The 24059-nt window shown below is 66.9% G+C and overlaps 2 protein-coding genes across 2 annotated transcripts in view; one reads left to right on the top strand and one right to left on the bottom strand.

Annotated features, from left to right (window-relative positions):
- The first annotated feature begins 955 nt into the window (after positions 1–955).
- On the top strand, positions 956–6546 carry LOC125126702 (cytochrome P450 2W1). The gene is made up of 9 exons (XM_047779109.1): positions 956–1154; positions 1965–2127; positions 2434–2583; positions 2651–2808; positions 4664–4837; positions 5155–5293; positions 5382–5566; positions 5886–6027; positions 6151–6546. Exons 1-9 carry the CDS (start codon positions 981–983, stop codon positions 6345–6347), a joined length of 1482 nt encoding a protein of 493 aa, XP_047635065.1. The 5' UTR covers positions 956–980; the 3' UTR covers positions 6348–6546.
- Positions 6547–9248: 2702 nt separating this feature from the next.
- Positions 9249–24059, bottom strand: part of C5H7orf50 (chromosome 5 C7orf50 homolog) — a 94924-nt gene continuing 80113 nt past the window's right edge. The window contains exons 3-5 of the mRNA XM_047779253.1: positions 20333–20493; positions 14507–14588; positions 9249–9810 (exon numbers count right to left, since the gene is read on the bottom strand). Of these exons, the coding sequence (XP_047635209.1) occupies positions 9625–9810; positions 14507–14588; positions 20333–20493 (429 nt within the window). The 3' untranslated portion in view covers positions 9249–9624. The remainder of the gene's footprint in view (positions 9811–14506; positions 14589–20332; positions 20494–24059) is intronic.

Consider the following 24059-nt stretch of genomic DNA (forward strand, 5'->3'; position numbering starts at 1 on the left):
GCACCCCATCGGGGGAGGTGTGCGCATTGAGGCTGGGAGGGGAGGGGCCCACAGGCTGCCTTGGCGCTGAGGTTTGTGTGGGACACAAAGCACCCCCGGGGACAGGCCCCTGGTGAGGGGCCCAGCGGCAGGACGGGGCTGCACAGCCTCATGTTGGGGCAGGTGGCACGAAGCAGGCCCAGCCACTTCTGGAGCCAGCAGCCCTCCCGGCCCCCAAAGCTCACTTCCAAAGCAGCGCCTCCGCCCCTCCCAGCTGGGCCACTGGGGTTTAGGGGACCGGAGTGTGGCCCAGACCGTCGGGGGCTCGTGAACCCGGCCACCTGCTGCCCAGCAGGCCCTGCTGCAGGTGGGCCCTTCTGAGCTACCAACCCCTTCCTGCCTCCGCCTGTGTCAGGGCAGCAAAGGCCTCCTGCCCGGTGACAGTGGTTGAAAAGCCACCAAGGAGCAGACTGTCCCCCAGGCAAGCCCACCGATGGGGCCTCTGAAGCCCCAAGATCTGAGGCATGTGCCGTGCTGACCCCGTGGGCCACGCCTGCCTGGTGTCCCCTGGGCCCCCGGCAGAGAGAAGCTGGCGGACGCAGATGGTGGTGGGTGGGGAAGAGGCCAGAGAGGTGCTGCAGAGGGAGGCTCCGATCCCGGGGAGGGCGAGGCCCCAGGCCCCCGAGCTGGGCTCTGATGGGGAAACCGAGCAGAGGCCGCGAACCGGCCGCCAGGCTGAGTCCTCCCCAGCGAGGCGAGGGCCGAGGGTGCCCAAGTGCAGGCCTGGACGCCGGCCCCCGGGCCCCGGGCCCCTGCCGCAGACTCGACCCCACATTCCACGCACGCCTGCCGCTTTAAGCCGCCTGGCCGTCCCCTGCAAACTGCTCATTCCACATTCTCGGGGTGGCGGGGTGGGTGGGGTGCCGGCACGCCCTCCCAGGAGGCCTATAAGGCAGAGGGCGGCCCTGGAGGGGACTGGGGCCTCGCCACCCGCCGTCCTCATGGCTCCGCTGCTCTTGGGGCTCCTGGGGCTCCTGGGGCTCTGGGGGCTGCTCTGCACCTTCGCCCGCACCCCTTCCCGGGCCCCTCGCTGGCCCCCCGGGCCGCGCCCACTGCCGCTCATCGGGAACCTGCATTTGCTGCGGCTGTCACAGCAGGACCGGTCATTCATGGAGGTAGGTCGGAGCGGGCGTGGCCTCGGCCAGGATCTGCGCCTGGGCCAGCGCCGGGCCCCCTGCCAGCCCTGAAGCCACCCCAGCCCCAACTCAGGGGACCCTGAGCCCCCATTTTCCAGGACCCCTGTGGAGTGGGAGGTGCTGGCCTCCCAGGGGACACAGGAAGTCTCAGTGCCTGTCCTGCCTCGGGGAAGAGAAAGACACTCCACCCCAGAGGGAAGCAGGTGGGCAGTGCGAGGAGCAGGGACCAGGAAGCAGGCCGGGAGGGCTCCCTGGAGGAGGCAGCATTAGACGAGGGCGCTCCTGGGAGCAGCACCCCGCAGCAGAGGTCTGGCACCTGAAAGAACCAGGAGCAGGGCACACGGGCGCCTGTGGGGCAGGGGGGAACTGCTGCTGGGTATGGCCCCCCCCACCGCCTGGGCTGCAGGCCGGACCCCAGCCCAGGTCGAGCTGGCTGGCTCGAGGATGCAGCGGAGGGGCAGGCCTGGCCCTGGCCCTGAGCGCCGTCCAGCCAAAGCCCCCACCCATCATCCCCTGCCCACGAGGCTGCCTGGTGGCCCCTGGGGCCCTGCAGGTGGGCGGGGAGGAGGGCAGGGCAGCCCTGGCTCCCAGGGGAGCCGTGACGCACAGAGTGCTGCCCTGGGCTGCAACAGCCACCCCACCAGGCTGCAGGCACCAGGGTTCTCAGGCCCTGGAGGCCGCCGTGCATGTGCTGGGGGCGGCAGAGCGGGCAGTGAACCACACGGACTGAAAGGCTCCTGGGGGAGCTGGGGGTGGGGCTGTGGGCTGATGCTGGCCTGTCCCCTCCAGCTCGCCCAGCAGTACGGGCCAGTGTTCACTGTCCACTTGGGGCACCAGAAGATGGTCGTGCTGACCGGCTACGAGGCGGTGCGGGAGGCCCTGGTGGGCACCAGGCAGGAGCTGGCCGGCCGGCCCCCCATCGCCATCTTCCAGCTCATCCAGGGAGGCGGCGGTAGGTGTGCGGCTCGGAGCGGGGCAGAGGCCAGCTCTGCTTCTGGGGCCCACCGGGCACGGGAGCCCTGGGTCCCGGGGGGCGGCGGCTGAGAAGAAGGGCCCTTGCGTGGGGAGCAGGCAGGGGCGTGCCCAGCGTGGTCCTGTGGGAGCATCGGGGTGTCCACGTGGCAGGGTGGGTGCACACAGGACCAGGGCACACCGGCGGGGACAGGGCCAGCCAGGGCCAGCTCCGGGGGAGCAGCCTTGGGGACGGGAGTGAGTCCCCCGCTCCCGCCCCGCATCTCTGCGTGCGTCCGGCCCGCAGGCATCTTCTTCTCGTCGGGGCCGCGCTGGAGGGCCGCCCGCCAGCTCACCGTGCGCGCCCTGCACAGCCTGGGCGTCGGAAGGGCGCCTGTGGCCGACAAGGTCCTGCAGGAGCTGCGGTACCTGACAGGGCAGCTGGACAGCTACGGAGGTGAGTGGGGGCTGGGGGACCCCCCCTCGCGGGGCCCCTCAGTCCTGAGGCCCGTCTCCGCCCCCAGGCCGGCCCTTCCCGCTGGCGCTGCTCGGCTGGGCTCCCTCCAACATCCTCTTCGCGCTCCTCTTCGGCCAGCGGTTTGACTACCGGGACCCTGTGTTCGTGTCCCTGCTGGGCCTCATCGATGAGGTCATGGTTCTCCTGGGGACACCCAGCATACAGGTGCGGTCGCCCTCGGGTGGGGGCAGGGGGCAGAGAGCCAGCCTGAGACGGGCAGGAGGGGGTCCCAGCACCGCCCCCCGACAGAGAGGCGGGCTGCGCCTTGCGGAGGCAGCGCTGGATTTGGAGCCAGGAGGCCCGAGGCGTGTGCTGCCCTCACAGCGACGGGCCGTGGGTCCCTTGCCAGGCCCCCGTGCTTCTCGGAAACAAGGACTGGCGTCCCCGCCTCTCCCCTCTCCCCATCAGTAACAGCCGCACCTGCTCAAAGGTCGGGGTACGCACGGGCCCTTCTCCCCTGGATTTGGGGTTTGATGCCCCCAGGCCCGAAGCCCTCAAACCTGGCGTCCCCCCTCCACCACGGCTCTTCAGCGTCACAAACGCACTGTGCCTCTAGGCTGTGTGCGTGTCCTTCTCTCCCAGATTCTAAACGTCCCCACGGGTGGCCACCACTGCCAGTCTGAGCTGTGACTCGTGTTGGCACATGCGGGGCACGGCGAGGTGGGGGAGGTGTGCACCGCGGCGTGCGCATCCCTGCTCTGCAGGCCAATGTCTCCAGCCCCCGAGGCCACAGGCTTCAGCCCCGATTCGAACCCACCCCTCGCGGCGGGAGGAGCTTCCTCCCGAAGCTGGGCTGGCCGAGCCCCCAGGCAGCCCCAGGAGGACGGAGGCCAGACGGTCAGGGGACTCCAGGGAGTAGACCACCCCAAGGCCTCTGTCCCTGCGCCCCGTGTGACGGTCCCTGCGGTGGGGCACGGGCGCGGGACAGCAGTTGGGCGCGCGGCCCCCAGACAACCTGGCCAGACAGGCTGTGCCGTGACCCCCATTTCACGACAGGCTGAGCTGAGGCCCTCAAGTTTGCAAACCCACCCCCCTTTCTCTTTTTGGCTGCACCCGCGGCATATGGAGGTTCCCAGGTCAGGCATGGAATCCGAGTGGCAACTGCAGCAGTGCTGGATCCAGAGCCTGCTGTGCCAGAGGGGAAGCTCCTCCCTTCTCTTACTTTATTATTTTTTTAGAGCTGCACCTGCAGCACATGGAGGTTCCCAGGCTAGGAGTCTAATCGGAACTGTAGCCTCCAGCCTACACCACAGCCGCAGCTGTGCGGGATCCTTAACCCACTGAGCGAGGCCAGGGATTGAACCTGCAACCTCATGGTTCCTAGTCGGATTCGTCTTCACTGCGCCACCATGGGAACTCCCTCCCTTCTTTTTTTTATTTTTTAATTTTTTTACTTTTTAGGGCCGCATTAGCGGCATTTGGAGAGTCCTAGGCTAGGGGTTCAATCAGAGCTATAGCTGCTGGCCTACACTACAGCCACAGCCACAGCAGCAGCGCCAGATCTGAGCCACATCTGCAGCCTACCCTGCAGGTCACGGCAATACCGGATCCTTAATCCACTGAGCAAGGCCAGGGATTGAACCTGCAACCTCATGGTTCCTAGCCAGATTCGTCTTCACTGTGCCACGACGGGAACTCCCTCCCTTCTTTTTAAGAATGAGTCGCAGCCCATTCTAGGTTATTCCCTCAGCAGTAACCCCCACCCCCACCCCCGGTTCATCTTATCCGCACGGGTGGGCGGGGAGCAGGGGACAGGCTGACAGTTGCCTGCTGCGACTTGCACAGACCCCCAGGTGTGTTGCCTACCAAGTGGCCCCTCCTTCGGGCGCTGAGATGGAGGATTTCATCAGAGCCCCTGGGGCTGCTGGGCCCACTGGGAAGGGCAGGGCAGGGGCCCCAGACTGGGTGCACTCTTGCGGCACCTCTGCCTGGAGCCTGGGGCTGCGCCAGGGGCCCCAGACAGGTGAACACACCTGCTGGGGGATCGGTCGGCGCCCTCACCCTCCCGCCACGCCCCCAGCTGTTCAACATCTGCCCCTGGCTCGGGGCCCTCCTCCAGCTGCACCGGCCCGTCTTGCGCAAGATCGAGCAGGTGCGGGCCATTCTGCGGACCCTCCTGGAGGCGCGGCGGCCCCACCCACCCAGCCAAGGACGTGTGCAGAGCTACCTGGACGCCCTGATCCAGCAGGGCCAGGTGAGGCCGAGCCCCGCCTCACCACCCAAGAGGCCCCGGGTTCCCCCCAGGAGGAGCGGGGGTGGAGAGGGATCCTTGTTCGCCCCACACCTCCTGGCTGGGGGCCTCTTTGAGCCTCAGGCTCCTCACCTGTGAAACGGGGTGGCGGGGAGGCTGTGGTGCCCTCAGGAGGCTGCAGGTGCTCAGCTCGGACCTGGCCCTGGCCCTCCTGCCTGACCTGTGGTCCACACCTCTCCTGAGCCTGGGCCTGCGGGAGGGACATGGAGCCAGACGGAGCCACAGCCTCCGGCTGAGCCTGGCCCCTCTCACCTCTGCAGGGGAAAGACCCCGAGGGCCTGTTTGCCGAGGACAACGTGGTGGCCTGCACCCTGGACATGGTCATGGCTGGCACGGAGACCACCGCCGCCACGCTGCAGTGGGCCGCCCTCCTGATGAGCAAGCACCCGAGTGTGCAGGGTGCGCCCAGAGCCCATCCGCGGGCGCCAGGGACCCGGGGGGCGGAGGGAGGCTCCCGGGACACTGGCGCCCACCCTCTCGCCCGCAGGCCGGGTGCAGGAGGAGCTGGACCGCGTGCTGGGGCCCGGGCGGCCCCCCCGGCTGGAGGACCAGCGCTCCCTGCCCTACACCAACGCCGTGCTGCACGAGGTCCAGCGCTACATTACGCTGCTGCCCCACATGCCCCGGTGCACGGCCGCCGACACCCGGCTGGGCGACTACCTGCTCCCCAAGGTGGGTGGCCGGGCCTCCCCCACCTGCCCCTCTCCTTCAGGGTGGACAGGGCTGAGGGCCTCAGAGACGCCCGCGGGGATGCAGGAAAGAGGGTTCAGCAGGGGGCAGCCCTCGGCGTCACAGCCCCCCCGAGCCTGGGGCCTCCCCACAGCAGACTGGGGTCCACACTGCGTGGCCCGGGTCACCTGGGAAGTGGAGCTAGGCCACAGCTGGCGTGGGTCGGAGCGGAACCCCCGGCAGACCCCTGCCAGGCCCCGCCCAGGGCACGGCCGGGAGGACAGGGTGCCCGGCCAGAGGCCCACCTGCCACCCGCCCACAGGGCACGCCGGTGGTGCCCCTGCTGAGCTCCGTGCTCCTGGACGAGACGCAGTGGGAGACGCCGCGCCAGTTCAACCCCGGCCACTTCCTGGCCGCCGATGGGTGCTTCGTGAAGCGGGCGGCCTTCCTGCCTTTCTCTGCAGGTACTGCGCCCTGGCGGGCAGGCGGCCGGGTCCCCAGGGGCCTCGGGAGCCCAGGCTCGCCGGCCGGCAGGGCTCCCCCGCCGCCGTCTCCGGGAGCCCACCCTGCACCCGTGTCCCCCGCAGGCCGCCGCGTCTGTGTGGGGGAGAGCCTGGCAAGGTCCGAGCTCTTCCTGCTGTTTGCGGGCCTCCTGCAGAGATACCGCCTGCTGCCTCCGCCCGGGCTCAGCCCCGCCACCCTGGACACCACGCCCACCCCAGCCTTCACCATGCGGCCACCAGCCCAGGCCCTGTGCGCCGTGCCCAGGCTGCAGGGGCACTGACTGCGGGAGGTCTGGCCTGGGTTGGTCCTGGCTTGGGATGGTGGAGGGTGATGCGGGGGGCTCTGTGGGTGATGGGGACCACGTGGCAGGCCGCCCGCCAACCCAAGCCAGGCTCTCAGCCAGCGAGGGCTGTCTATCCTAGACCTGGCAGCCACGTCTGGGCACCAAGGGGGACAGGGGTGCCCCACCCCTGCCCTAAGACCCCGCCCAAGCCTCGTCCTCTTCCCCACCGCCCTCCCCCCCCCCCTGCCGGCACAGACCCTGGGGCGTGACTGCTGCCTGTCTGCAGCCAGATGTCCTGGCGGCGCCTCCACGGCACCCCCTCCTCACACCCCCACAAGCCTCCCCTGGCCTTTCCCTGCTGCTCTCTCCCCCGTGCCTCCCCCACTGTCCCCATCTGGTTCCTCAGCAGGATCAGTGTCACCAGGCACCACCCACCTTCAGTTTAGGGCTGTAGGGAGATGGCAGCGGGCTGCTGGGCCGCCCAGAGGCAGTCTTGGCACCGCAGGCCCCACGGGCCCCCGCTCACTGCACTGAGCTGGGCCCTGGCTCCACTGCAGCTCCTGCAAACGCCACCGTGCCAGGTGGCACTCGGCCCGTGGAGCCAGGACCCTGAGCTCTGGGGCTACCTTAGTGGGAGACAGGCCAGTCAGAGGACAGCCACCAGCTGGGGTGACGGCGGGAAGGGGCAGTGGGGGTTTGCAGGCAGGCCACCCCCAAGAGCCTCTCCTCTGGGCCACTCCCACCGCTCGCCTCCTCGTCTGCCCCGGACCTTTCCCGTGGCCAGAGCCTCAGCTTTTCACGGGCTGGAACCAGCCCTTCCTCTCTCGGGGGACAGGCACCCTCAGGGGCCAGCTGGCGATGGTGGACACTGGGGCCCAGGACCGGGCTGGTTAGCGACGCTAGCGGATTCTGCACTAACAGCTAAGGCCTCGCCAACACCTCCGTGGAGCTGGATGCAGGCAAGCCAGGCGTGGCTCCTGCCCTCCCAGAGCCCGGCTGGCAGACCGGACTGGAGGGGGCACAGGGCTGGGGGTGTGCAGAAGCCGCCCCCACTCCAGCTGGGGGTCAGAGGCCCTTCCTGGAGAGTATCAGACTAGCAGGAATTAAAAAGCCTGACCGCGCTGTGCTGTCCATGTGGGGATGCTTGCCTGGGGGCGCGAACTGGTGAGTGCGCAGGGTGGGGGGGGGCCTGCGGCCCAAGGGTTCAGTGCCAGGCACCCTGTGACGGGGAGCATGCCCCCCAGCCTCTGGGCCGTCTCCAGAGGTCCTGCTGGAAGGGCCTAGGGCTGCAAGGTCAGCACATGACGCTCCAACGCCCCCCGGGGGGCGGGGGTGGGAAGCTCCCTAAAACCAAGGGCAGGGCCGCGGCACAGGCACCGGTGCTTCTGGATGTGCTGGCGACACGTCCAGAAAGGGGCCCGGACGGGGAGGGCGGTCCTGGGGGAGGTGGAGCCGGACACCTTCCTGGAGGCAGCGCTGGGATCGTGTGGGTAAGTGGGCTCCCTGGACGGCTGTCCTCACGGCTGCAGCCCCGGCCTTGGGGTCTCGAGGGGCTGGTGGGCGGCTCTTGGTCCAGATCTGCCTTTGGCTCCAGGGCCTCCCCCGCCACACCCCAGCAGCCCCAGACCATGAGCGAACCCCCAAGAACACACACACAGACGGTGTCTCAGCTCCTGGGCCCGAAGGGACCCTGACAGGAGACATTTTCCCATGAGTCCTGAGCCCACGGAGCCACGATGCTGTGCCCCCTCACAGGGGAACACATGGGGTAGGGGGTCTAACTTCCAGAAGCCCCACTGTGCAGGGGTGCCCAGCAGGGACACTGGCTGGACGGTCCCTGAAAAGTCACAGGACCGACTGTACACGCTCAACCCAATTCACCCAAAGTGGACACGACCCTCCTGGGGCCGGGAGGGAGGGGCACCGTGGGGGGAGCAGCTGCTGAGCCCCCACTTCTCACAGTCGAGGGCCAACAGGAAACACCCGCTTCTCAGCCATAAATCCTACAGCTCCTTGGCCCCAAGGGCGGCTTCCTTGGGGGGCGAGGGGGCGGTCGGTGAGCCTGATGGCTCTGCAGCCACCCCACAAGGCACGGCCCACACCTGCCGAGCTCTGTCCTGACTCCTTTACAACAGGGGGGGCTCTACCCACCCTCTGGGGGCTGCTCCTCAGCCTCACCAGCGGCATTAGTAACCGACAGGAACCGCCCTGCGGGCCGGGGCACCGCGACGGCCCTGCCGTGTCAGCCTACGTGGCCCCCCTGCCTTCCGTCCTTCTTGGGACCAGCACTCTCCTGCCGATGGCATCTGGGCGCTGACGGGGAGGACAGCCACCCCCAGGGCTGCCAGCCCAGCGGCCCTGACAACCTGGGAGAACCAGGGACCTGCAGGCAGACCTCCCACAAGGACTCACCCGGGCTCATCAAAGCGCCCCCTCTGGCCGGCACGGGGACCCCAGGAACTGCCTGGATCTAGAACTTGGTCCCACACCCAGTGCTGCCAGGGCCGCTGCGGAGCACAGCACTGCATCCCCTGGGGCCTCAGGGAGGAAGGAACCCTCAGGCCAGTGCCCACGAGGAGGATGCCTGGCTCTCTCCTCAACGTTTCCACGAACAGGCAACAAGGACCAGTTCCCACCACCTTTTTTTTTTTTGGCTGCTCCTGCAGCTCAGGATGTTCTCAGGCCAGGGATCAAACCCACGCCACTGCACTGACCTGAGCAGGGGCACTGACAACGCCAGGTCCCGGACCAGCTTCACCACCAGGGAACTCCTCACTCTTCCCTTTTTGATTTGGCTGCCAGGGAACTCAGCTACATTCTTGATCAGCCAATCTGCCCTTCTTTGCACCCCGGCAGCCACTCACGATCCGCCCGCATGACCCACAGGCAGAGAACGAATCACAGGAGAGCCACGGCCTCTGGGGGCCAGTTTTTACTGAAAATACTCAGCTTTCCCTTATAATTGGCCAGCAAGGCCCATGAGCCACAGCCCAGGCCCTTGGTGAACACAGGGACGGACACGGCTGGCAGGAAGGGCTGACGCCAGCCAACCTCCAAGACATCCTGGTAGAAAAATAGACACGTCCCTCAATAAGCCCCTCCTCGGGGGCTGGAGGGCCACTGGGAGGCCAGGTGGTTTGAGTGAGCGCCTTCCGCTGCGAAGGGGCTCAGCCGCCATCCCCTACGGGATGAACTGGCTGAGCTGGAGTGAGAGGCAGTCCTTCCGAGAGCCAGGGGTCAGGGGGACTGGAGGCCCAGGCCCACCCGAGCTCCCCTAGGAGAGCAGCTGCAGCACCTGGCGGGCACGCTGGGTCTTCCCCAGCAGTGAGGCCTCCGCGCCGGCCCCCGCCTGGTCCAGCTCCTGCATCAGCGCCTCGGCCTTCTGCACAGTCAGCTCACGGGCCCGGCCCTGGAGCCCCTCCAGGTAGGCTAGCAGCGTGGGGAAGTGCTCCTCGGAGACCTGCAGGGGAGAGAACGTGTGGTCAGGGGCCGTGCGGACGGCCTGGGGGACCAGCCGGGTTTAGTGTGCTCAGCTGCACCCGCGCCACCTGCCCGGTCGCCACAGGACCACAGGGCCAGGAGCTGGAACAGGCAGCTGGCCGCGTGTGTCCTCTTCCAGCCGCTGCTGTTTCCCCCAGGTGCCAGGCTCTGGCTTGTGCTAGAGGCTGGCAGACATTAATTTTCACGCCTTCCTGAAAAGCTACCAAAACAACAGAAAGCAGATCGATTTTTTTTTTTTGGTCTTTTTTAGGGCCACACCCGCAGCATATGGAGCTTCCCAGGCTAGGGGTCGAATCGGAGCTGCGGCCACCAGCCTGCGCCAGAGCCAGAGCAATGCGGGATCCGAGCCGCATCTGTGACCTACACCACAGCTCATGGCAACGGCAGATCCTTAACCCACTGAGCGAGGCCAGGGATTGAACATGCAACCTCATGGCTCCTAGTCGGATTTGTTAACCACTGCGCCACACGGGAACTCCAAAAGCAGATAGATGTTTACAGAGATAGAGCTCTGAGGACAAAGAGAATAGAAAAAAGACAACGGTGGCAACGTCTTGGGGCTGAAAACGAGTGTTGGTAGGCCTGCGGAAGATGAGGCTCGAGCTGAGAAACCCCGATTATGCTGCAGGCTCCACCGCCCCGACCCTGCTGCCCCCAGGACTCCAGAACCAGCTGTGCAGTCACTTTCAGGAGTGAGAATAAAGACGGGGCTGAAAACGGGTGGCGGGAAGTTCACTGAAAAAGCAGGTAGCAGAGTCCCCGCTGTGGCGCCACCGGATTGGCAGCATCTTGGGAGCACTGGTCTGATCCCCAGCCTGGCACAGCAGTCGGTCAAGGATCTGGCACTGCCACACGTGCGGCTTAGGTCGCAGCTGCAGCTCGGATCTGATCCCTGGCTGGGGAGCTCCCTGTGCTGCGGGGAGGCCAAAGCAGCAGCCACACACACGAACTTCAAAACCCACTAGAAAGCTGCGTCGGTCAGGACGGCGGAGCCCTAGGCGTCCGCACACACACGGACCAGGGACAGGACTGAGAGTCCGTGGCCAGGCGACCTCTGAGGGCTGCCAAGGCCGGATAATGGGGAGTCCTCTCTTCAACAGGTGGTGTTGGGACAGCTGGACGTCCATGAGCAAAGCGAGCTGACCCTCACGCCACGTGCGAAAGTTAACTCAAAGCGGATCCAAGCCCTGGAAGAAAGAGCTAAAACTAAGACCCTTAGAATCTAGGAAATAAAACCCAGGGGAGAACATCTTTGTGGCCTTGGATTCCTCGGGCTCAGCTCCGACAGCAAAAGCACCAGCAGCTAGAAAAGCCCAGAGACGCTGGACCTCACCACAGTCCAAAGCTCGTCACAGCAGTGGATGTCACGTGCACGACTCCCAGCTCGAAGAAACTCACTAAGCGGCTGGGGTGGCAGAGCCCAACCCTCTGAGGGCCGCGGAGGCCGCGGGTGCGGGGCTCCAGGCGGGCGAGTCCAAGGGGAGCCGGCGTCGAGAGGGTCTGTGTGCTGGAGGCGCGCCCCCCCCCCCGATGTTGGCAGCTCTGTGGCAAGACTAGAAGCTTCTCTTCTGGAATCTGAGAAATACAAGAGAGAAGGCCCAGAGAAGCTGACACTGGGGGCTGAGCCCAGCCCCCCCCCCGCCCACGCTGCACGGAAGCCGGGGGCCCCTGGGCCGGCCAGGCTTTGAGGCTCCCCCTAGGACACGTGGGCCCCACAGGGCACCAGATGTTGGAGCAAAGTCTCTGATTTCGAAACCAGAGGTCACACAGACCAACAGGCCACAAGCAACGTGGGTAAAACGGGGCCGCACAGGAAGAGAAGCGTCTTGAACGTGTGTCCCGGCTCTCAGGGCGAGACTTGGGGAAACAAGAGGGAGCTGCCGCCCGGCGGGCGGGAGGCCGTGTCCTGACCTGACTGCGGTCCTGCCCTTCGCTGAGGCCCTGCCCGCTGCCACGGTCGGCGCTCACCGGCCTCCTTTGCCGAAAGGCTCCTGCCGGAGCCTCGGCCTGCTCTGAAGCGCCTCTTACCCCGACGGAGACGAGCTCTCTGAACGCCCCCGAGGCGGGCCCCTGACTGGGGCCTGCGGGCGGCTGCTTCACTTTCCCGGTGAAACTGCTGCCGGCTCAGGTTTTCCTGCTGGTCCGTTTTCTGGGTCACGGTGCTTTGGGCCCGGACGGAGACCGTGAACTCCGCTCCGCTCTCGCCACTAAGTCTTTGATTGGTTCTGGGTTTAGGTTGGCACCTGACGTGACGAGGGGCCGCCTTCATTCTCTGGGTGGGGGGCGGTGGCGGACAGGGAGGCGCTGAGAGCCCCAGGCTGGCGGGCAGGTCCCAGGCCCGCCAGGAGCAGCCAGGCCATGACCGCTTTTACAGCGAGAACAAACGTCTCTGGAGACTGTCCCTTCTCTGGGTTCCCAGGAAGGAGCCAGAAACCCCTCTGTCCACAGAGGCCGGGGCCAGAGCAGCACAGGACCCCCCGGCCCCATCCTGACCCTGCTGAGCCCCCAGGAAACATCTGCTGAATGAGGACGCAAAGTTCCCAGCACTTCAGACCCATGGGCAGCCAGGTGCCCGCAGCCCGAGGTTTTCTGACGGCCCGGCCGGGCCCTGTGAGCCCGTCCCTGACCTCAGGGGCTCACCCCCCTCAGGGGCTCACTCACACTGGCTACCGCGCCCTCGCAGCTGCCCATCCAGACACGGTCCCATCTCCCAGGGCAGCGCTGGAGGCCAGGTTCTGAGAGGGCACCTGCTGTGCCCCGTCGTCCAGGCTGCCAGGCTGGGGGCCCGGGGGTCAGTGGAAGCAGACGAGCCCCATTCCCGGGGGGTCACAGCGCAGCAGGGCAGACAGAGGAGAAGGACCGCAGGTGCGGGGAGGGGCTGGGAGCCAAGACCACCCGCTGGGGGAAGAGCCGTCTTCTTCTTTTTTTGCTTTTTGTCCTTTCAGGGCCGCACCCGCGGGACATGGAGGTTCTCGGGCTAGGGGTCACATCGGAGCTACAGGTGACAGCCTACGCCAGAGCCACAGCAATGCCAGGTCCGAGCCGCGTCTGCGACCTACACCACAGCTCACGGCAACGGCGGATCCTTCACCCACGGAGCGAGGCCAGGGATGGAACCCGCAACCTCACGGTTCCCAGTTGGATCCGCTTCCACGGAGCCACGACGGGGACTCCGGAAGCGCCGTCCTCAGGCCACGCTGCTGGGACCACAGCATGGCCTCGCGCTGGCGACACCAAGATCACGCGACATTCGGAAGCGACTGTGAGGCGACCAGAGGCTGAACGTGAGAACGGAAACTAGAAACCCCTTGGAAGAAAACGGGGGTAAACTGCTCCGCCCTGGATCAGGCAGCAATGGCCTCTCGGCAATGTCGCAAACACACGAGCAACCAAAGAAAACACGGGAAAATCAGACTCCATCAAAACTGAAACCTCCCTAGGACACACCCCAGGTGGTCTCGAGGGGCCAGGGGCAACCAGGCAGCAGAGGGGCTCTGGCAGCGGCAGGTGGCTTGGTGGGCGGTCAGTCTAGCCAGCTGTCACCCCAACCCCTCAGTCCTGGGAGAGAGGGGTCCAGGGAATGGAGACCCGCGGCTCTCGCAGACGCCTCACGGTCTGTCCCCTCAGCCTAGGACGTGGGGACAGACGTCTGAGGCCCACAGGGAGGAGGGGCGGGTGCCCCGGGCCGAGTGGGGAGTGGACGTGGCAGGACGGCGGGGACCCGGGGAGGGGACCACGCGGACCCACAGGGAGGCAGCCAGGCTCTTCCTTGGCGGGGACACGATGAAGGACACAGCAAAGTCCCATCGGGTCAGCATCACAGCAACACTGACTCAGACAGGGCCACAGCGGGACAGGAGAGCTGGTGAGGACAGGGCAGCGACCCCACAGACGCGAGCTCGTCCCCGGGGGAGTCGGTGAAGTTACAGAAAAGCCGCCAGCAGTCACGTGATTGGCGTCACCATCAAGCCATCACACATGTCCCCACCCGGGCATGGACAGGCCCAACCCAGCTCGCTGGCCGCACAACTGCCCTCTCGGAGCAGGTAGGGCCACGAGGGTCAGTGGACGAGCAACGACCCGGACCAGAGGACGCTGGGGGGGGGGCGGGGGGAGGGCAGACGCCGGGCGAGTGTGACGTCCCCCCGCAACCAGGACGTCACCGAGGGTCGGAGCTGGTGGTGGCCACGTGGTGTGGAGCCCTGGCTGAGGCCGGTGTGTGGGAGACGCACGCGGGAGCGCCTGGGGTGACCGGCCCCCAGCCTCAGCCTCAGCCCCACACCCCGCCGGGCCTCCAGGGCTTCCGGCGGCGCTGCCACACCCGCAGCCTCCTGGGCTCAGAGTCCGGCCACCGGGCAAACCCAGCAGGGTTCCGACCCCACCCCAAGCGGGTTCCTCCTGAGCCCGGGTTTCGTCTCCGTGAGGACGGACGGGGGCCACGGCCACGGCCTCTTTGTAATCCGAGCAGGGGCTGGGCCTCGAGAGGAACGGGCCGAGGAAGGAGCTGTGCGGCCGGGCCCAGTGGCCGGGGGTAGAGGGAGGCCAAGCGCAGAGGGGCCGGGCGCCCAGGCCACTGTGCCGGACGGGGCCTGCCCACCCCACCACTGGGCGACCTGAGCCCCCGAGGGTGTGCCCCCCGCCCCCAGCACACCCACCTGGTCCCTGTCGTACATGTGCACCAGCAGCCAGGTCTGCCTCGTCTTCTGAAACCTCCAGTCCTCGCGCTTCTGGGCCCAGCTGGGGAAGCAAGGACAGGACGTCTCAGCGCCGGGACACGAGGAGCAGGAGGGCGTCTGGGCCGACTGGCCTGGGGGGGCCCTTCCCCGGCTGGGCGCAGGGCATCCAGGCCCAGAACCTTCCCCGCCCGAGGGCGGCTCAGAGGCCCCACGCCGGGGACAACGTGTCGCCGCCACACACCTGCGGGGCCCTCGGCCAGGCACCCTCCCCCCCCCCAGCACGGACGGCAAAGGCACTCGCGCTTCACCGTAGGACGCTCACAGGAGCCTCTGGAGCCCACATCAGTCCTTCCGGAAGGGCCACCCGGCCCCGGAGCAGGGCACGAGGATGAGAGGACAAGCCCGGGGAGGCCGGGAGCCTCGACCCCAAGGACCGCGCCGGCCTGCACGTCCCACCCAGGGGCCGAGGACACCAGGACGAAGCCCGCTGGCCACGCAGAGCCTGGACTGGCGGGGTCGGGGGCAGAGGAAGCGGGCAGCACAGGGCGCCAGTGCCAAGCGGAGATGGGAACGCCGGGACGGGGAAGGTAGGTGGGGTCCGGGCGGTGCGCGGGGCGGGGGGGGGGCGCGCACAGAGACCCTTCTCCAGGGCCCAGGTGCACCCAGGAGGGTGGTCCCGCCCTGCCCCAGGAGGTCGCACACGCCCAGCCGCTCCAAGGACTGCAAGAGAGCAAAGGACCAGTTCACAGCTCTGGCTATGGCTGAGGGGCAGGGGTGGCACCGGTCTGCCCAGCAGGTGTGAGCCCTGCCAGGCCCAGTGGGGTCACCAGGCTTGGGTGAGACACCAGGTCTACCAAGGGGGAGCGGGCGGAACCCAGGTTGCCCGTGACTCTTCGGGGGCTCAGCCATTCCAGGAATCCAGAAGATTCTGCTTCATCCAGAGCCCAGGGGCGGCTGGGCATCACCCCCTCCATAGAACACAGGGCTCTGGGACGCCCCCGCCCCCACGGTGCCCTTCCTGCCTGTCACGGGGTTCACACGGGGACAACACTTTTGCCCCGCCGGCTCTCCCGGGAGAGCGCCCAGCCACCCTGTTCCTGGACCCGGCTCAAGCCTCAAAGCCCAGCCTTGGCTGCATCCCCAGGATTCCAGGAAAGAAGGTTCTAGAGGGAGGTGCGGGGTCTGCGTGGTGACGGTGATGACGCCGGTGGCGGCGGCGGTGACGATGCCTAGAGTGGCTGTGACGGTGGTGGTGATGCAGCTGACAGTGGGGATGAGACTGTGGGGACGACGGGGGCGAGGAGGGGGCGAGGAGGGCAGTGGGGGTGGTGACAGTGGCGGTGATGGTCCCACTGGTGCCACCCTCCTGGTGTGCACGGTGCGGCTTTCAAGGCACCTGCGAAGCCACTGTTTTGTCAGGTTCTCAGCACGGAGGGAACAGGAGACCCCCGCCCATTCTGTTGACCTGAGAGGCAGGTGCAGAGAGTGGCCTTGCCCAAGTGCTCACAGCCGCGCCTGCCTGGGGGGCGTCTCAGGACACCCCCACCCTCGCGCCTGCAGACTGCGGTCTCAGCACCCCCAGGCACCTCCCTGCTTGTGGCCACACCGGCCGACCGACCACCTGGCCTGCAGCCCCACTGCTCAGCCCGGGCCCCCCTCCGCAGCGCAGATGTGGCTCTGGGGAGTGCCAGCTCCGGTGTCTGAGGACACTCCTTGGGGTTCAGCCATGTCCCTGCTTCAGAGGACATTCCTCTGTACCCCCCGGGGGGGACTGCGCCCTAGGACAGCCAGTTAGCACGTCACGGCCGCCCACGGCCAACTGCACACGAAGTCCCAATCCTTCCAGAGGCTCAAGGGCACTTGAATAGCCCAGCTGGGGGCGCCAATGGTGCCCTTGGTGCGTGCCCACAAGCGCTGGGCCACCACTCACAGCCAAGTGGCCTGGTCACCAACCTGCCCTGGCCTGGCTGAACTCTCCCCAGCAGAAATTTCTGGTCCCAAGCCCGGCCGTGCCCAAGCACCTCCTCCAGGAAGCCCTCCTTGGCTTCTCGACTGTCAAGCCCCTTCCGCGCCTCATTCGCCATTGCCTCGGTCCCTGATGGCTGAGGCTCGTGCCTGCCCCCACCAACCCCGTGTGCCAAGCTCACCACTTGCCCAGGGTGGACCAACTGGCTTGGGGGCTTGGCCTCCCTGCAGCTGAGCTCAGCTAGCTGGTCTCACGGCAGGTGCTGGCTCTCGGGGCTCTGGCTCGCAAACCCACTGCAGCCTTGGGCGTGGGCAGCGGGTGGGTGGGTGGGGGGTGTCCCTGCCGAGGCCGTGTCGGGACCCTGTTGGCGACTCCTTGTTTGACGGCACCGACTCCCGTCTGATCAGGCCCAGCAGCGGCAGGACCGTGAGGGCTGCGGGCGGTGCGTGGATCTGGCCTTGCCTCCCGTGGCCCCGCTCCCAACGCGACCTGCATCTCGCATCTCGGGAAGGACACCAGGACCCTACCCCACCCAGGGGCCCGTGGAGCACCGGCTGCGAGGCGCACTGTTCCGGGAAGGGGGCGTCCTCCACTGCACCTTCCAGGACCTTCCTTGTCCCCCTGGCGTCCAAAGGAGACCCCAGCGACCCCAGCGACTGCCCGGCCACGGCCCCCATCCCCACACCTGGCCTCCTCTGCCCGTGGCCTGCCGCCCTTCTGTCTCCAAGGCCACCCGTCGGGGCTCACCCACCACGTGGGGGTGGGCACGCGGAGAAGACGGCTTTCTGGGGAGCCTTGTGTTCTGGGCCCAGGCTGCCTGCAACCACCACGGATCCTGGGGGCGGGGGCACCCAGTAAGCCATCCCCTTGGGCAGGGCGCATTACTGGGGTGTCGTGCGGTCCTCCAGAGGCTGGAGGAAGGTGAGAGCAATGGCCACAGTCAGTGGCCTCCTGGGGACAAGCGTTGGGGGCACTAGCTCTGTTCTGCCACGTGGTGGGATATTTCTGAGGTGAGACCCCTTAGTTCCGGCCTGTCCTGCTTCTGTCTCTGCGCAGCCTCAGGGATCTTGCGAGAAGCTCAAGACGGGGTGGAGGGCAGGCTGACGTTTCGAGTCACCTGTGTGTTCCCGGGCCCCTCAGCACCCCTGCACCCCAGCGGTCTGTCCGGGCAGCACCCACAGCCGGCCTTGCAGGCAGAGGACGCGGCTCCCACGCACAGGAATCCACCATCCCTCGGTCCCTTTAGGGAGCACGCAGGTCACTTCTCAAGGTGGCCTGCGGGGAGGTGCGGGGCAGGTGCAGGGACCGGGGCCCGCCTCCCGGCCGTGCTGCCTCCCGTCCCTTGGTCTGGCTGAGAGTTGCTCCTGCCACCCCCCGAGGGCTGGTTCTGGCCCCAGAACCACCCAGAGCGAGCCTGGCCGGCCAGCCCCCGGGCTCTGCCCGCCTACCAGGCCAGGAAGTCTGGTCAGCCCAGCGGGGGAGAGGACCCGCTGGGCGGTGTCCATCTCCGTGTCGCCGACACTGGCCGGCGGGTTACCACCCCCGAGCAAGAGTCCGAGCCCACGCCTGCCCTCGAGAGGAAGTGGGGACCCTCTGACCGGAAGCCTCTGCTCCCCCCGTCAGCGAAAAGGGTCTTGGCACCAGCCAGAGGGGGTGTCCACACCCACCAGCCTTCAACTCTGGGCTTTGCTTTGGGAAGAAACCTGACGTCCCTGAGGAAACATCTGGTGGCCCTTTAGTCACTCGTGGGGTGCGGCGGCTGGGCCCCCCGATGGCCCTGCCACGGGGATCAGGGCCCGCCAGCCGTCTTCACGGGGGCAGCAGGGGAAGACGAGGTCACTGCCCGCAACTGCGACCGAAGACCTTAAGGGCTCTGGAAGTTCGGTGTGACACCTGAGCTGCCAGCCGTCAGCCACACGGGCCACCCACTGCAGGCTCCTGCCAGGACGTGGCCTAGAAGGATTCACGGCCCCAACACCCCGTCTGGGGGTCTCTGCACCCGAGGGCAGTGGGGAGCTCGTCCTGCCCTCCAGGCACCTGGCAGCCCACGCACCCGCGACCACCTCAAAGCCAGAGTGGGGAGGCCCGGCCCCGCGGGTGTCCGGGCACCACGAGTGCCCGCAGGGCCCGGAATCCGAGTCCTTCAGGCCAAGGTTTGTGGACGGGGTCAGGGCCCTGGCGCAGTCCCAGCCGGCGCCCTCGGGTCCCTGGTGGCTGCTCGTCCCCAGCGTGGTCTGAGTAACAGCCCTGCATCTGCGCAGACCCTCGGCTCTCTCCTGTGGCCGCCTGACCCCGCGGACCAGCGGGTAGAGCCACTGGCTAGCTGTCCCCCCAGAGCCGCGGCAAGTCCCAGGGAGCAGGCCCTGTCTTCCTGCCACTGCAGGGGCCATGTCCTGTGCCCATCACAGATACACCGGGTGACGCCTCGGGGGCAGGGAGGGGCACTCAGCTGACAACTGGACCCTATGAATTCACGTCTTAAAACTGTACAGAAAAAAAAAAAAAAATGGAGTTCCCGTTGTGGTTCAGTGGTTAGCAAATCTGACTAGCATCCATGAGGACGCAGGTTTGATCCCTGGCCTCGCTCCATGGGTTAAGAATCCAGCGTTGCCGTGAGCTGTGCTGTAGGTCGCAGACGCGGCTCGGATCCCGCGTGGCTGTGGCTGTGGTGTAGGCTGGCGGCTGCAGCTCTGATTCGACCCCGAGCCTGGGACCCTCCAGATGCTGCGGGTGCGGCCCTAAAAAACAGAAACCAAACAAACAACAAAACACTGTACAGACTAGAAGACCACTCGACCCCTGCAAAGGTGGCTGTCATCACAAAATCAGATGCTAATGGGTGCTGGGACCCTCCGCCACTGGGGACGTGAGACGGTGCCGCTGCTGGAAGACACGGTCCTCAGACAATGGTCACTGCAGGCCCTTCCCTGACACGCCCAGGAGATACGGCCACGCGGCCACATGGCGACCTGCACACGCATGTCCACGGCAGCTCTGCTCACGGCAAACAACCCCAAGGTCCCTGAGCCGGTACACGGACGCACGTGGTGCATGACACACACGGCACGTGGCTGCACACACGGCACATGGATGCACACATGGCACGTGGACACACGTGGTGCATGACACACACAGGAGCGTGGACATACATGGTGGAAGATTCTTGGGCCACGAAAGCAATGAGGCGCCAACATGCGCGGCAATGGGGGTGAACCTCAAAAACATCCCACTAAGCGAAAGGAGCCAGTCCCCAGGGTCCACGTTGTGGATGACTCGGTCACCTGAGTGTCCAGAACAGACAACCCCAGAGGGACGCAGAGGGGACCCTGTGGTTGCGGGTCCAAAATCAGTGGTGGTGATGGCTTCACAGCTCCGTGAACACACCAGGACCGCCAAACAGCTCACTTTCCACGAGCAGACACGTGGCACGCAGTTTCTATCTTGATAAAGCTGTTCCCCCAAAGACACAATCAGGGCGCTTAGAGGGGCGGCCTGGGGAGCCTCTGCTCACTGGCCCTCTGGGTGCAGGGGGCACATCCGGAGAAAGTGTTACCCCGCTTCCTGGAGGAGGAAGCAGGTGCACAGAACGCTGCATCCCCGTGACCTCGCACAGAAACTGGGCGCCTCCCCAGGACTCACTTCCCGGGGTTTCTAGGGGCTTTTGGACGCGGCTGTTGGCGCATCTGCAGGGCTGTTGGCGCCTCTGACGCTCCGGGGGGGTGGTGTGTCTCCTGGGTCCACCCCGGGGGCCCCAACATCTGCTGAGAGGGTACCCAGCTGCACACCCAGCCCCTCCCGGGACAGCAGGGACCCACAGGGACAGCCACCAGCCCCCTCACCCGCACAGGTAGTCCAGGGCCAGCTCGGCCCCCGAGGGCCTGGCTGGCGGGCTCTGGGCCGCAGGGATGCCGGCCTCACGCAGCAGCCTGCGTGCCTCCTTCTTCCGCTCCTTCTTCAGCTTCCTGTCCAGGACCCTCTGCTCCTCTGGGGACACAGCTCCCTGGAAGGCAGGGGGGACGGCATCAGTGCCACAGGAAGAGGCTGCACCCGAACCCCGCGGCTCCTATGACCCGTGCTGGGCCCCTCCTCACACTTGCACCCCAGGAGTCCTGCGGGGGGGCGGCCTGCGCCCGCGAGGACCCCAGACCCTGCATGTGCGCACGGCTGCGGCGGTGGCCACACTGGTGTTTGGGGCCCGCAGCCTGCGGGCAGCAGGCAGTGCCCAAGTCTCTCTCTGCGTGGGGAGAGGGCCTGTGAGGCACCCTCCCTGCCTCCCCCCACCCCAGCAAACCAAACAAGAGCGGAGTCCAAGGACTCCCTGGCCTTCCTGGAAATGGTGATGCCAGCGTGACCATGGTGACCCAGGCGGAGAGGCCACGGGGCCGGCCTGGGGGACCGAATGGAGGCCCCGCCACGCACCCCTGTGTCCAGGGCCCCCGCCCTGGAGACCACACGGCCCAGCAGACCCCTCACCAACGCCGATCCCTGACAATCCTGTGCGCCCACCCTACACCCACGCCTTCCGGAATCTTCCAAAACTCGAGAGGGGCCCTGCACAGCCCCTCCCTCCTCCTCCAAACCAGCTGGGAGTCACGGCAGCCGGGACCGGGATGCGGCCCCCGCCCAGGCGGCGCCTGCGGAGGACGGGCTCTGGGCTCCTCTCCCGGGAGGAGGGTGCTGCCTGCATGGCCCCATGCGCCCGAGGGGCCAGCCGCGTCTCCAGGGACGTCCAGAGGGTCCGGCGTTAAGGACTGAGCTCGGCCATGAGGCCCGGAACCCGGCAGCCACAGAACCTGCTTCCGTGAGTCACTCTCGCTTCGCCCGCGGCGCCCGATGCGGCAGCGGTGGCCGCCCTCGCTCTGCGGCCCGAGGAGCTGCCGGAGCCACCAGGGCCCTCGGGGCCGCGCCGGACGCCAGGGGTGGGGTGGAGGGGGCGGCTGGGGGACCGGGGCGGGGGCAGGGCAGCCGCGGGGCTGATGGGACGCTCGCGGGGCCGGACACGCAGACCCACGGGCGACGCCTCCTGCATTTTAAGCGCTGGCCACTCCCGACGATGCGGATCACGGGCGAGCCCGCTGCCGTGCGCACCAGCGAGGAAGCCGGCACCCCGACCCCGGCTCCGCAGCCCTGACCCCCCCCCCCCACCGACCCCGGGTGAGCCTGTGTGGGACCCGCTTCCTTTTCCTGACTCGCTAGGCCTGAGGGTGGCCGTGCCTGCCGCCAGCCCCTCCAAGGAGGAGCAGCCTCACCTGGGGTGGGAGGTGGGCACGTGGGCCCCACCGCTGGGCCCTGGGAGGGGTCAAGTCCTAAGCAGCAAGGAGGCTGAGGGGTGCAGGGCGCCCGCGGCCAAGCCTGGAGCCGACACGCCCAGTGGCTCTGTGGTGCTGTGCCCGTGCAGGGGGGGTGTAGGGGGGAGGTGGGCGGGTGGAAGAACCCAGAGCTACCTGGGGTGTCCGGGGTCCGGGATGGGGTGGGGGTGCCTGCCGGGAAGGCTGAGAGGAGACGGCCCAGGGCGGCATCATTGTCAGCTGGCCGCGAACTTGCTGGGGCTGCGGTCCACGAAGCAGGTGCGGAGAGCAAACCACTCGCTTGTGGGCACCGTGGGGCGAGAAGGGCTCCAGGGAGCCGGCTCCTTCCTGGGGCACTGGGTCCCAGAAGCAGCAGTCACCCCAAGGGGCCCCCAGAAAAGCAGCTCCAGGAAAGGGGGACCCCCCCCCCGACAGGCGGGCCGCCTCCAAGGTGCCCTCCCCGCTGCCCACCCACCCACAGGGCCAGACAGGCCCTGCAGCCCCAGCACGGCCTCCACCGTGGCCAGCAGTCCTGGGTCTTCCCCCGACCTTCGAGGCCAGGGAACACGTGGTGGCCTGGACACACCCATCCCTGGCCACCACTTCCCTTGCGCCCAGGGGTCTGGGGCCCAGACGGTAGCACCCTGATGCCCCCGTCACTGAGCCGTGTCCACACCGGCCTCGAGGCAGGCAGAACCCTAACTCGGGTGGCCAGTGTAGGCGCAGGGCTCCGATGCCTTCTTTGATGTGGCCCTTAATTGACATCTGTGGCGCAAGGGCTCCAGAGAGTGACCCCCCAGGCCTTGCTTTACCGTGGGAAACACTGTGCCGTCCGCACAGGCTGCGTTCACGCTGGGAACCGGGCCTTCCCCACACGCCCCTTCATCTCTAGCCTGCGCCCCAACTGACAGAAAAGGCAGGAGAGGAATGGTGACTTAGCCCAAGGGAAGAGGAGGACAAAGACACCACGAAACTTACGGGACGTGTCCCCTGAGACCCCGCTTGGATCCGGACGGACAGCGCGAACCGGGAGAGGCCAGCGGGAGAAAGCCACATCCTTCTGGACGCTGGCACCCACCCCCATCTTTAAGGGATAAAAACCCCTATAGGACGACAGAGCGGGGGCGGCAGGGGGCTCTCTCCTCCCCCCGCCCGGCTTCCCTGGGAGCTATTTGCTTCCCCGCAATAAAGACGCGGCGCGGCTTGCCTGCTGCCTGTGTGTTTGCAACGTTCATTCTCCGGCTGCGTGAACAAGACCCTGGACTCCGGTGACATCTTTCTGGCATCACTGTGGCCCCGTCGGAGCCCTGGGGCTCAGACACCCGGCACCCTGCGGGGACCCATCCAAGGTCCCCAGGAAGCTGCTGGCATCAAAGCAGGGAGCCTGTGCCAGAGGGGCCTGGGGTCAGGGTGACCAGACACAGTGACACGCCCCGCCCTGCACACCTGAAGCCCAGGGCGGCCTGGCTGGTCTCCCCGCCATCTCGGGCCCCGGTGAGAAAGGGGTGGGGGTGAGGCACGTGCCTGGAGGGGAAGAACCCGCCACCCACTCATTCCTCAGAGCCTTTTGTCTGTGGCAGCAGAAAGGGTCGTTTTCTCTTTTAGGGCCACACGTGTGGCCTATGAAGGTTCCCAGGCTAGGGGTCGAACTGGAATTACAGCTGCCAGCCTACACCACAGCCACGCGGGATCTGAGCCGCGTCTCTGACCTACACCACAGCTACAGCCCCGCGGGATCCCCAACCCACTGAGCAAGGCCGGGGAGCAAACCTGCGTCCTCACGGCTGCTAGTCCGGTTCGTTTCCACGGCACAACAGGAACTCCCGGAAGTGGTTTCAAGCAGCATCGGACTAAGTGTGTGGGATCCAGCTCCTCTTTTATTTTTTTTAATTTTTTTTGTTTTTTTTGTTTTGCTTCATCTAGGGCCGCTCCCGCGGCATATGGAGGTTCCCAGGCTAGGGGTCGAATCGGAGCTGTAGCCGCCAGCCTACGCCAGAGCCACAGCAACGCGGGATCCGAGCCGCGTCTGCAACCTACACCACAGCTCACGGCAACGCCGGATCCTTAACCCACTGAGCAAGGGCAGGGACCGAACCCGCAACCTCACGGTTCCTAGTTGGATTCGTTAACCACTGCGCCACGACACGGGAACTCCCCAGCTCCTCTTTGATCACACCAAGCCACAAGAGGCAGGCTGACCAAGAGCCTGGCCTTGGCTGGAGCCAGCAGCGTGTGGGAGCGGGACCCCGGGGGGCCGGCTGCTTGCCCACGGCTGCCG

Source organism: Phacochoerus africanus, chromosome 5 (assembly GCF_016906955.1).
Source record: "Phacochoerus africanus isolate WHEZ1 chromosome 5, ROS_Pafr_v1, whole genome shotgun sequence".
Lineage (NCBI taxonomy): Eukaryota > Metazoa > Chordata > Mammalia > Artiodactyla > Suidae > Phacochoerus > Phacochoerus africanus.

Bases quoted from the DNA above. Each gene is read 5' to 3' on its own strand.
- LOC125126702 (XM_047779109.1), top strand. From the start codon at position 981: ATGGCTCCGCTGCTCTTGGGGCTCCTGGGGCTCCTGGGGCTCTGGGGG. The intron at 2,584-2,650 runs GTGAGTGGGGGC...CTCCGCCCCCAG, and splicing joins GCAGCTGGACAGCTACGGAG to GCCGGCCCTTCCCGCTGGCG. The intron at 6,028-6,150 runs GTACTGCGCCCT...TGTCCCCCGCAG, and splicing joins CTTCCTGCCTTTCTCTGCAG to GCCGCCGCGTCTGTGTGGGG.